Source organism: Orbicella franksi, unplaced genomic scaffold, assembly GCF_964199315.1.
Source record: "Orbicella franksi unplaced genomic scaffold, jaOrbFran1.1 SCAFFOLD_797, whole genome shotgun sequence".
In the NCBI taxonomy this organism is placed as follows: Eukaryota; Metazoa; Cnidaria; class Anthozoa; order Scleractinia; family Merulinidae; genus Orbicella; species Orbicella franksi.
In genome coordinates this window covers 1-12,000 of record NW_027671061.1, presented here as the reverse complement: position 1 = coordinate 12,000, position 12,000 = coordinate 1, and the positions used below count along the sequence as shown (strand labels likewise).

At 38.2% G+C, this 12,000-nt stretch overlaps 1 protein-coding gene across 1 annotated transcript; it reads left to right on the top strand.

The window, feature by feature from the left end:
- Positions 1-573: 573 nt before the first annotated feature.
- Positions 574-1,895, top strand: LOC145477188 (uncharacterized). The gene is made up of 2 exons (XM_081455491.1): positions 574-1,285; positions 1,507-1,895. The coding sequence occupies exons 1-2, from the start codon at positions 1,154-1,156 to the stop codon at positions 1,774-1,776; spliced, it is 402 nt and encodes a 133-aa protein (XP_081311617.1). The 5' UTR covers positions 574-1,153; the 3' UTR covers positions 1,777-1,895.
- Positions 1,896-12,000: the final 10,105 nt, after the last annotated feature.

The following is a 12,000-nucleotide window of genomic DNA, read 5'->3' as shown; positions in this document are numbered from 1 at the left end:
AATGGCGGAGGGAGTGGAGAGTTCAGGGACTGAGCAAGTGAGACTCTTTTCAGTCGCAGGTCATTACAGGATAGGGCGATCGGCCGGCGACTACCGTGTAGCATGAAATTTTTGCGGGGACTTTATTTTGCGGATTGGCGATTTTTTCAGGTTTGCGGGAACAAATTTTTGCGGCTCCAATTGACTGAAATTTCCGCTGGGACCTAATTTTTGCGGTTTCCTTTTCAAGCAGCGAGACATCAGCAAGGAAGGAACTGTAATATCTTCAACTTTTAGTACTTTTTTAGGTAAAACAACAGTCTATACTTCTCAGATATTTCAGTCAACAACAAGCCGGTCGTACAACAAAAGCTAACAAAGCATTTCCGCTTACTGGAAAAGTATTGACTTAACTTTTATCGTTTCAGTTTGTTTGTAGCAAGCTCCGAATTCTTTTTCTCAATTCAAATATCAAAATAAACTTTCTTTTCACCTCAATGTATGATGAATAGTAACACAAGTGGATTAAAAGCCATTTTTGATAATATTAACGGGAGTAAATTTTTGCGGTTTTTAATTTTGCTGGTGTTTCTTTTTTTCTGCTGGAACTTATTTTTGCGGATCGAGTACCATCTGCAAAATCCGCAAAAATTAAACACCGGTACCGCAAAATTAAAGTGCTACACGGTATACTGACGGCAAACTTAAGGGATACAAATCATCATCTTCAAAGTCAGGTAAAGGTAGGAATAGCGGTTTCAGTCCGATCCTAACGTGATGTTCATAAGCACTTTTTTCAACTTATTTTGTTACAGTTTCCACCCATAGCCTCAATATCTCCTAAGGGCGTTGCATTCCATGAAGTGCAACCTCGTCCCCAGGGTCTTTTCCTCAGCGGCCATTTTGAAAAGCGGAGAAGATCCTGGGGACGAAGTTGAGACAAGTATTAGGAAGACGCCTGGGGAGATTGCCAATACATGCCAGTATCTTGGCTATAGGCAGCCGCGCGCTTTGTAATTATCTTTAGTTAGCGACATCACATATACGACGTCACAAACGTAAATGATTGACGCGTTATTGCCTTCAAAGCAAATTGCCTTTGTGGTACGGTGAGAGTCACAGGAGAAATTTATTGAAAGCAAAACATTACAAAAGGAACCTCAGTACTGAGAGCATGGGAAATTTGAAGACTTTCGTCTTGACTTGTCTAGGCGTGGGACTAGCCGCTGGAGCAGGCTTTTATCTCTACAGGAAATTTACCAGTATAAATGGAGATGACCAAAACAATGAAAACTCTGCTTCACAGGTGACGGCGAAAATTAACAGAAAGTAAAACAAATTTGAATCATAACTTGAAACACGAAAATGAAAATCTAGATCTACTATTTACAACTTCTGCAAGCAAGGCCTAACAATCAATGATTAGGAAACAACTTTTCTTTTTTTTACGTACGTAACTGCGCAATTATCAGTCACAGAGATTTTACATTTGACAGTTGCTTAGCCCTCTATCACCTTTGCTTGCAGAGTGCCGCACAGGAAGCATTGGAGGATGATGATCCTACAAAGGAAGACTTGGGTGATGTTTCTAAAGACGACACAACCACGTTCTTTTCAAGTGAAACTCAGATCGAGGTAGAACGGATTAAGGAAGATGCATCAAGTCTGCAAAATGGCGTCGAGAAACAACAAGAGGACGCCACACGAAATCAAACCGAGAGTCAGAAAACCGCTGAGAAGAAACATCGGACTAAGAAGTCAAATTTTGGTGGAATGAAGAAAGGATTCCTTTTATGAACTGAAATGTTTCTCGGAAAAAATGAAAGGAAAAAACATAAAAAAACATAAAAACAAAAAAAACAAAAACAAAAGTTAATAGCATGATTGTAATTAGGCACATTATTTAGCTTAGGTTATTTCTAGTGATCTCTTTTTGTTAATAAAAATAAATAACATTCCTCTTGTAAACAGAACCATTTCTTAAAAAAATTAAAAATAATGCAAAAAAACAAACAAACGAACAAAACCGAAACCAAATCGAGAAACGTTTTACTGTAATATGTAGTTAGACATTTATTTAGCGTAGGTAATTTCTTGTGACTACCCTTTTAATATGTAAGGAAAACAAATTATTAATAAACATCTTTTTACTGACAGCCCGAATTGTTTCCGAGTCGTGGTTTGAAAAACAAAATCCTTGGAGTCTTAATATTATCAATCTTTCCTAATCGTTCTCAAACTTCCCTACGGGAAACCAAAATTGTTCGCTTTGGGTTTACCACTGCATACCAACGCAGGCTGATTTCCAGTGGTACTGTTTTGCTTTGCCGAAAATGAAACTACTGATGGATCTCGAACTTGCATGCGGTCAAGTGTAATTATAATTATGAGGTTTTTTTGAGAAAAGTTTCACTTTTGGGGAAAAACGTTAAATTTTTTTATCGTGTTTGGTTGAGCTCTTTCCATCCTTTCGTGCACCTAAGTTGCTAGCGGTTTTTGAAAACGATCACCAAATTAAAGGCCAAATTTAACCCATTATTTTTACTATCGCATCCTAGCTAGTAAATATATCGTATGTTGCCAAGAGACCGTTTGTGTTTGGGCCGTTAGCGTGTGTTTGGGCGTTTGTTTGCTTTGCACTCGTTTGTCTACTCATTTCTCTGCCATTCATTCAGTTGTTATTGTTTGTGCAGGGGACATCCGTCTCCTATCAAAGTTTCAAAATGTATTAAAACGTAGCGAGATTGCCTGTATTTAAAATATCAGCAAAAAAGACATCCTCACAGCGTTGGTGGTTTTCCTTCGCTTTGAAACGAAACGAAACGAAACATAAACTGAGCCTCCACGAAAACATCCACGCAATGCGTGAGTAACATCTGTGGAAGAACTGAGTACAATGTCTAAAAACAACTTAAGAGGGATTACCTTGGGTGTAAGGCCTATAGGGGGGATGCACTCTCTTACCTTGATAATCTCTTGCTTCTTCTACTGCATGTTTTAGTAATTATACTTTATGTTACTCAGCTATGACCAGAAATGCAGGCAGCGATACTAACCAAAATAACAGGGACTGGTGTTTTGTTGAGGAATCTCTCCAGTTTATTAAACCTATTGATTTGCATCAATAGAATAACTCTCTTGTTTGCATAGATCTGTAATATTAGTAAAAGCTTGATATTTTCTTTGGATTTCTCATTCAATTTATTTCATTTTCATTTTTGGGGTCAGTGCTCTTCGATTTTCTCATTTACCAAGATTCGCTATTTGTGTGCGTATGCAACCTTTGATTTTCGTTCAAAGTCACAGTTGAATTAGCCATCATTGAAGACGCTAAAATTGGGCTCCTCAAATCACGAAAATTATTTTCCATTAACTCACAAGAAAGTCGCCCTCCTGGTGGTATGACCACACCGCTACACATTCTGGATAACGAATTTTTAAGATGGCGGCAGGGCTTGAGAAAGTTAGTAAGATAGCAAGTTACATTCTCCGTTTGTTTGTCGAAAGTTTTATTTAAAACAGTTTTCTATGAGTACAAAAGTATTACAAAATAAGCAATACTGTTATTACTTCAGGCTGAAACCGGCTTTAGAAAAGAAAATTCATTATGCGAGAGAATAGCATGCAGTTGAACCCGTTGTGTCAAGAATAAAGCTGTAATTTATGTTATATGCTGCCTATTGACCGTAAAATACGATTTCACTTGGGTCGAAAAAGCTCCTTCTAAGCCAAGGTACAACATTTCCTCCACGTCCGCGCGATTATTTTCAGCATAATTTTTCGTTGTTTTTGAACCAACATGTTTGGGTAGCAAATATGGCTTTGAGGAGGCCAATGGCACTGTCTACTAAGAACTTGGAGTTTTCACGAATTGCGGTCGTTTCGCCAACGACTCGTTTCGCCAACGACTCGTTCGCCAACGTCTTAGGTCGATTCGCCAACGTCCTACTGGTCAATTCGCCAACGTCAGATATCCAGTACTAACGAAAAAAAAAAGCAGCTTATTGATGTTTGGAATGCAATCCCGATCCTTGAGTGATCCTTGGGTCAAGAAATTTTAAGTCACTGCCAGTTTCGCTTGACTGCCTTGAGATCAATTTGCATGTTTTTGATAGTTTCACAAGCCGGCTCGTGGGCGCTGCATCGTGGTAATTTTCACGGTGAAAATTGACTGTTGAATACCAAAGTCCGATGGCTTCCAAAAGTTTGATGGCTTCCAATTCGCTGATAATGCATTACGATGTAAATTAACATTGTATCTTTTCCTTTTTCAAAAGCAAACAGAGTTTGTTTTAATTTTCCAGCCTTATAATCGAGTTAGAAATAAAATGGAACGTCAGGTAAATAACAACAGCAATTTTATTACAGTATATAGTATCAAATATTTACAAGCACTAAAAACCTATGAAACCTATTTACAAAACCTGATTGAAACCTATATTTATCTGAAACCAATTTATCCTATTTACAGAGAAGTTCTAGTTCGCACGAGCTGTTCCGTTAAACCGAGAACAAGTCTGGAGTAGTTGGGTGGCAGTCTTTTCGTTGTTCTCGTACTCTACCCAGCTTGCAAATAGCTTAGCCTGGATATTCCTAGTGACACTACGTTAAATTCGTTTAAGTTTATTGTCTGATACAAGCCTGATACAGCACACACAAGTGAAGGTAAACTTTTATTTAGGCGTTGGCGAATTGACCAGTGGGACGTTGGCGAAGCGACTTAGGACGTTGGCGAACGAGACGTTGGCGAAACGACTCGTTGGCGAAACGACCGGATACCGTTTTCACTCTTACAATCACAAAATAGTAGTGAATAGTTTCTACCTCCCATAGTTAATAGGCTACCACATAATAAAAGAACACATACAGTATTTTAAAATAGCTTGCCTTTTGATAATCCGGTGACTTTTGTTATATACCTGACATGTGGAAACCAGATTAATAACAGTGCTGTTGTGTTCAAATGGGTACATGACACTGCTCAGTCTTGAGTTCGTCGCATTATACAGTCACCGTGGGGGTATTGTTTATGACGTTATACACAATCTTCATCGCGATGCAAAGTCTCTCAATAATTTTCTTGTCTTTCGATCACCCTAAACGTAATACCAGTTCCATAGTTTTGATCCCATCTCGACGTTTTGATCCTCATCTTGTATCTTCGGCCTTCTATTAAGCCATCTTCCGATGTGAACACTTGGATATCCCATCTGCCGTTACCTTTTTGATAAATGGGAACGAAATTGAACAGGGCTTTCAATCTCGACTGCTTGGTGACAAGAATTGAGTTTCCGTGTATTTCGAATCTTTGTTTCCCTCGGGTCCCACTGCCTTTGTATTCTGCTGTTATACCGGTTTGAATCAAGCCCAGAGTTAGCTTCAAGACTTCCTTCATATCCTCATCAAAGAATTCTACACATGTGGTGCCAACGAACGTTTGCTTTCTAGTGGTTTTGTTCCTAATATAGCAAAGATACCTGATACCCTTTTTTCCACACGGACAGTCGCTCCCCGCCTCGCCACTGTCTTCAGTGTAGCTGAATAACCACTCCCGATAAATCTTACATTCATCTTCTTTCTCCACACTAAATTGTTTCAAGTGATCAGTCAGCTGCTTTGGATAATTCAGCTGTTTAGCTACGGTTGCCATCTAAATTTGTGTTCAGCAGTAACAAAGCACGGCGTTTTCCACAGTATCAAATTCTCAGAATTATCTTCCGTCTCGTTTCCCGGAATCGATATTGGAGTAATCGCGTGACTTATTTTTATTGTTTCATTTTCTAGCGATGACATTTTCAATCAACAGAATTTAAACCGGCGCGCTCAATAGTTACTAGGGAAAAATTGACTGAGTGAACTAAACATACATGATTAGGAGTGTCTATCCTTTGATGTTCATGATCAGTTCAACGAACAAGGATACCGTCGAGAGTTGTCGCGAAAAATTATTTCCGATAGTAACCCCTACCAGCTGATTACATCATATTGAATTTAGAGTTACAGATTTTGTCATCTGTCTAGCGCGGTCGAATAGCTACAAAGGCTTTTTCCTTTTCGGTTGTATTAACGGAAAACTTAAACATTCTTTGGCAATGTTAACGCGGAAAATGCGCAAAAATTCACGGACGCGGCCAAGGAAGTAATTGTCTACTTGACTTGCTCAGTCTTATTTGGTTTTCATTAGCGACGGAGTCGTAAGAGCGCTTAAGACCGAGCAAAACCCGAAGATCGGGGTCGTGAGCGGAGCTATAAGCTCGATGAAATCGGAGAAGGAAATTTGAAGAATCAGAACGTTTCTTTTCTTCTGATTCCGTTTACGACACCGTCCTTCAGTATGATCCAGTGAAAACTAGATCGTCAGAGCTTCCACTTCCGACTCCGACAATGTAATTTTCGCTAGTACATAAGCGACGGGGTCATAAGCGGAATCTATATTCTACTTCTGACTCCCTTGGTTTGATTTTTGTTCCAGATTGTTTTACTCTCATCTGATTACGATTCTGTCGCTAGTGTATCTAAAAGTATATAAATTTCCACCGGCCCATAGTCCAAATTCCTGAGTCCACAAATTTCCATGTTGCTGTGTACATTTGCTTTTGCTTTTGCTTTTGCTGCTTACAAATCAGCTTTATGACGTCCATAGTAGAGTGAGAGGTTTGGTATTCCTAATCTCTACTGATTAATACAGGTATACAGGAAGTGTTTCTGAGGTGCACCATCTAATATAATTATCATGTTATTTAGATGCACCCTACGAGAATATAATAGGCCTATAAAGGGAAATAACGAGTTTGCGAGTTGCGAGTTGCGAGTTGCGAGTTGTGAGTTGCGAGTTGCGAGTTGCGAGTTGCGAGTTGCGAGTTGCGAGTTGCGAGTTGCGAGTTGCGAGTTGCGAGTTGCGAGTTGCGAGTTGCGAATTGCGAGTTGCGAGTTGCGAGTTGCGAGTTGCGAGTTTGCGAGTTGCGGGTTTGCGAGTTGCGAGTTTGCGAGTTGCGAGTTTGCGAGTTGCGGGTTTGCGAGTTGCGACTTTGCGAGTTGCGAGTTAGAAGTTTGCGAGTTAATCAGTTTACGAGTTTGCGAGTGAGTCAGTTTGCGACTTATATCAGTAAACTGTTCAATATAACGTTAAGTTTTTTATTAAGTAAACTAGAACTTAAAATAATTTATACAAAGTAAACAGTTTCATAAAATTCTTCAATGTACTCTTCAAAGTGCAACTGGAACTTTTTAACAAGAAAAACTGAAAGATAATTCTGAATACCATAACATTTGTAATTGTAAGTGACTCCGCGCTGATGATGAGGGGAACACTCAAGCTCGTTATATTTTAACACAAAGAAAATGAATCGAGGCTCCAACTGAGAAGGTTTTAAAAAGGTGAAACTTTTGAAGCAACAGTAATCGTGACGTACCGTCCGCGAGAAATTATGCACTACAAGAGTACGTTTAACAAATCGAATGTGGTTTAGCGTTGTCTGTACTTTAAAAATTTTTTAAAGTAAACTGAAAACGTGGTTTTTTAAAGAAGCATTTTTAAGCTGAAGTTTCTAATTATATATCTTTTTAAATTTTTATCTGTTTTTGACATTTTCTTAATTCTTTATAGTAGGTATTTGTTTCTAGATTTAATTTCTTGTAAGCGCTATTGAACCATTGAAAAATGGCGCTATGAAAATTTTCCCATTATTATTAATATAAAAGAATAGATAGTTAACCTTTGTCTTGGTATCATCTCTTGCGCGAACATATCCGGCAAAACACTATAGCGTTAAAACTCGTACCTAGGTCTTTTAGCGCTGTGCAAAAATTTTTCTGATTTACACACAATTTGGCAAATTATCTGTAAACCAGAAAAATTGCACTTTGTATCCATTTTAAAATTAACTTTTCCTTTTTTTCGAATTTCGTAAGGAAATTCATTTTATTTTTCAGTTTAAACTGTTTTCCTATTTTAGCTTAACATTCAAGTTTTATTATATGCTTTCAAACACTGTGAACTTTCAAATGACATTTCAAATTCCCTGGAGTTTTAATTTCGTTATTTTATTATAAGTTTCCTTTTAACTACAAAAGGAATCCAAATTTTTTATTGGATGAGATCGGGCACACCTGCATATTTGTAATGAAGACTAGATCTTCGCTTCCCGACGCTCATGCATAATAAAACAGTTTACACTTAAACTATTCCCCCTTGGTTGGCAATAAACCCGGATAAAATTCTTTTCTAACAGTATATACTGCATATTCAAAGCACACAATCGCAACGTGTGATGCATTCCTTTTGTCCAAAGCATATTTCTCATAGCTAGAATGAATTTTAATGTTGGTATATAAAGAGGTGTAAAAATGACACACCCCGTTTAGCGTCGGTCGCCGTTGCATTGCAGAAGCAAGAGCGAGGACATCTTCGTCGATGTGCTTTCTTCAGGCAAGTTTATGTTTTCTCTTCCTCTCATGAGCTCATGAGAGAATTCCTTTTGAACTAGTTGTTAACTTTTCCTTTAGTTTCCCTAGTTTTTCAATTTTGGCCTTTTAGTTATAGCGGTTCGATATTGCCTTCACGCTGTGAAAGTTTTGAGGTCATAATGAACATTTATTCTTAGGTGATACCGAAGACTAAATCATGATAACTAAAGTTGATCATAAAAGACTGAATTACTAAAGTTTTATCCGTTTTATCGCCGTTCCTTTCCAAGCACGACCATTTACATTTTCTCCCAAACGACGAAAAGGAAAAACTCTCTCCTCGCTTGCAATTACTTCAGTGACATAAAGAGGACATTAATTCATAGTTGAAGAAAATTCCAGTCAGTTCTCTCAACCTTGCTGGTATTCGTTTATAAGTTTCATCCACATGTTGAAGGAAGTTTATTATTAAGAGCAAAAGAGGTTCAGCAACGCTACTGTTCGTACTTCACAACTATGCTGAATTAGTTATAGTCTAATCGCTTTTATTTGCTGCTTGAACCATGGTATTGTTGTTGTTGTTTTTCCACAAACCTCGAACAGAGGCAGGAGAGGTGAATACAAAGGAACTGTACTGGAGTGTTATCAGCTTTGGCCATGTGTTCACGACTAACGCTTTCATCACCAATTCAAATGAAGTGCACGGTGGTACAAAGTAATGAGCTCTTGTGAGGTCGACGCTGTTTGTTATGTATCCTGGATAGCTTCTAATGATGGAAACAATTCAACTGAATTTCAGATAAGTGAATACGTTTCTATAAACTTGTCTTTACTTGGCATGACGTCCACCTCAGGGGTATTCATATATACGGGGGTTCGAGAAAACTGACAGTAGATGCGAAAAATTATATCCCAGAGAAAGTGATTTCAGTGAGGAGTTCGAGGTACCGAGGTTAAACTGTAATAGAGACGAAAAAATGCGTGGCTCTTTCAAGAGTTTGTATTTTACGTTCTGAGAACTCTCTTGGTTCAAAATTTTATGGTGCTTTGTTTCAGTTTGGGATGCAAAAGACTTTTTCCGAGAGTTGACACTTAGTCCGTGACAGACGAATGATGAATAAGGAAAGGTGGACCCGAAAAGGGTCTGGAACTCTTGAATATTTAGAAACTGACTAAAATGCCATTCAGTGAGAACTTCTGATTAATTTGGCTGGTATATCAATGACGCTTATAAAGTTTTAAAGATGATGACAAATTTGATCTTAGGTTGACTTACGAGCTGTTCATAATGTTAATAAATATCAAATTGCTGAAAAACTGTAAAAGATGTTAGGGGCGGGAAATGTTTTGCAACCCAGTTCAGTTACTGTTATTAGTGCGCCAGCAAGTGAAACAATGGTTCCTCTTGTTAGAAAATTGTTGTAACGTAAAGAGTTTGACGTCGATCTCTGTGAACCTTTGTAAACGTTTCTTGAAAACTCTGACTAAAGACAAGGTGTTTCTTTATCACCGTAAGAACGTGTTCGTTTACGTGAATGCAAGGCTTGGAAACTAGTAAGTCCGCGAAGAAGAAGCCTGGAACAGGATGTTTGGGAAATAATTACCTTGTTGTCATGCAACTGTTTGCTCAAGTTAAACTGTGACTGGCGTGAATAATGCAAACAAAAAGCAACGAGTCAGATGAAACCATAGCAAGATAATCAACTTACAACACGATACCCATATAATAATTGGTCTTATATAGACCTGGATCACTGAACTGGACATTTCACACGAGACAATAAAACCGGAATTGCAAACGTATCCTGGCACGAAAACAACATAAAACGAAACTAAAATTCATATTGTTACCAGATTGGCTAGGACGACAGAGATCTCTCTGTTTCGTCAAGACGCATTCTCATTGTAAGGCTCTCAGTATAATTAGATTTCAAGAGAGTTGAGTCAAATAACCATAAGTCAACCAAGGTAAATAAATAGATTAATCGTTTTCATCTGTTTTCTTCAGGAAGAAGAAAGTCATCAATTTTGATAATTTTGGATCGGAGTGTTTTGAACTTCGCTTCTCGGTGTCAGATGACTATTGGAAACATCTCATCTAAGGTAAGTCCGTCCTGCGACTTCTACAATTTAACCCTTTATAACAGCTCAAGGTCGTTCAAAATTAATGCGCTATTAAGTTTCGTAAGAACAAAATTTATTAGATGGATGTGTCTCACAAGGACTGAGAACTACAGAATTCACGAATTTGATTAGCTTAAATGGATATTGACCGCAGTGTAGATTTCCCTTCTAGACCGGTTACATTTAAGCTGTAAACCAAAATACAAAAATTTTGACTAATTTCTTCAAAAAAATTATCAGTAAAAGTGCCAAAAAGCCTGATAAGGGAAAAAAAGAAAAGAGCACGAGCAAACTTTGGCAGATTCAACTTCAGCTCATAGCCGTTCGCAAGTAAAATGTCAGCCAATACAAAGCAGTTACATTAAACAAATTAATTTTTTCTTGTTTGCCATAAAATAAACATCTTAGTCGGTCTGTATGGGAGAATCTTGACCTTGGTCATGTGAACAGACCTCACTGCGTTCGGTCTGTACTCACGACTCGGTCAAGATTCTCCCATACAGACCTCCTGCTTACTTAATAAGAGCTAAGTATTGCAAACGGTGTAACATGAAATAAAAGAACCGTAAAATAATCTTTAAGACGGTGTTAATAAAAGCTAGTTGGTTTATATTCGATTGGAGGGAGCTTATTACCAAAATAATGTTTGAGTCTAAAAAAGAAGAATGCGTTTTCGGGGGACGTGACTAATATTTAAAATATATGGCAATCAATTAGGAATAGGGGAATACAATAGGGTACGTATATAAGACCCGGAGGGTACTCCCTTATATGGGCTATATAGGTATGTGCGGCCCCAAAGGGTATGGTTTTTCAGCCGTTTTGGTCATAAATAGGGTATGGTTTTTGCACTCTAGCCTTGATATGGGTGTGTTTTTAAGAAGCCACTTTTTCGTCATTATCGAAAAGAAAATCAACAAAAGCCCTTCACAAATTGTTTACAGTAATTAACATTGGTCTGAACTAGGGAACTAATTATAACGCAGGTCTGAAACAGGGATCTGATTTAAGGGTCAGGTCATAATTAGGGTTTCGAATTTTTGGTCAGGTCATGAATAGAGTAGGGAATATCGCTGATTTTTGTCATAAATAGGGTAAGGGTTAACGCTTTGGGAAGCGGGCCGCACACCCCTGTCCAATTTTTCTGGGAGTATCTCCCACCTTCCCCCCCCCCCCCCCCCCACCCCGATACAAGAGTTCTTAAACAAATGTGAAACCACAACAAATCACTGCTGTTCTCTGAAAATTTATAAAACCATGCATGTTAAACTCCGGTGTAAGCTCATATGCTGAACACGACTGCGAGTTTGTCAGTTGACCGAGTGAGGGTAAAAAAGAGTTATTTATTGATATTTCTGTCTTTTCTCGAGGCTGGAAACAGATCAGTGTTGGAAAAAAGTGCGACCATCTATGACTACATAGCATTCTTGGATTCTGGAACAAGTTGGCTATTGGAAACATCAAATTCAGATAAGTGCATTAGTTCCACTC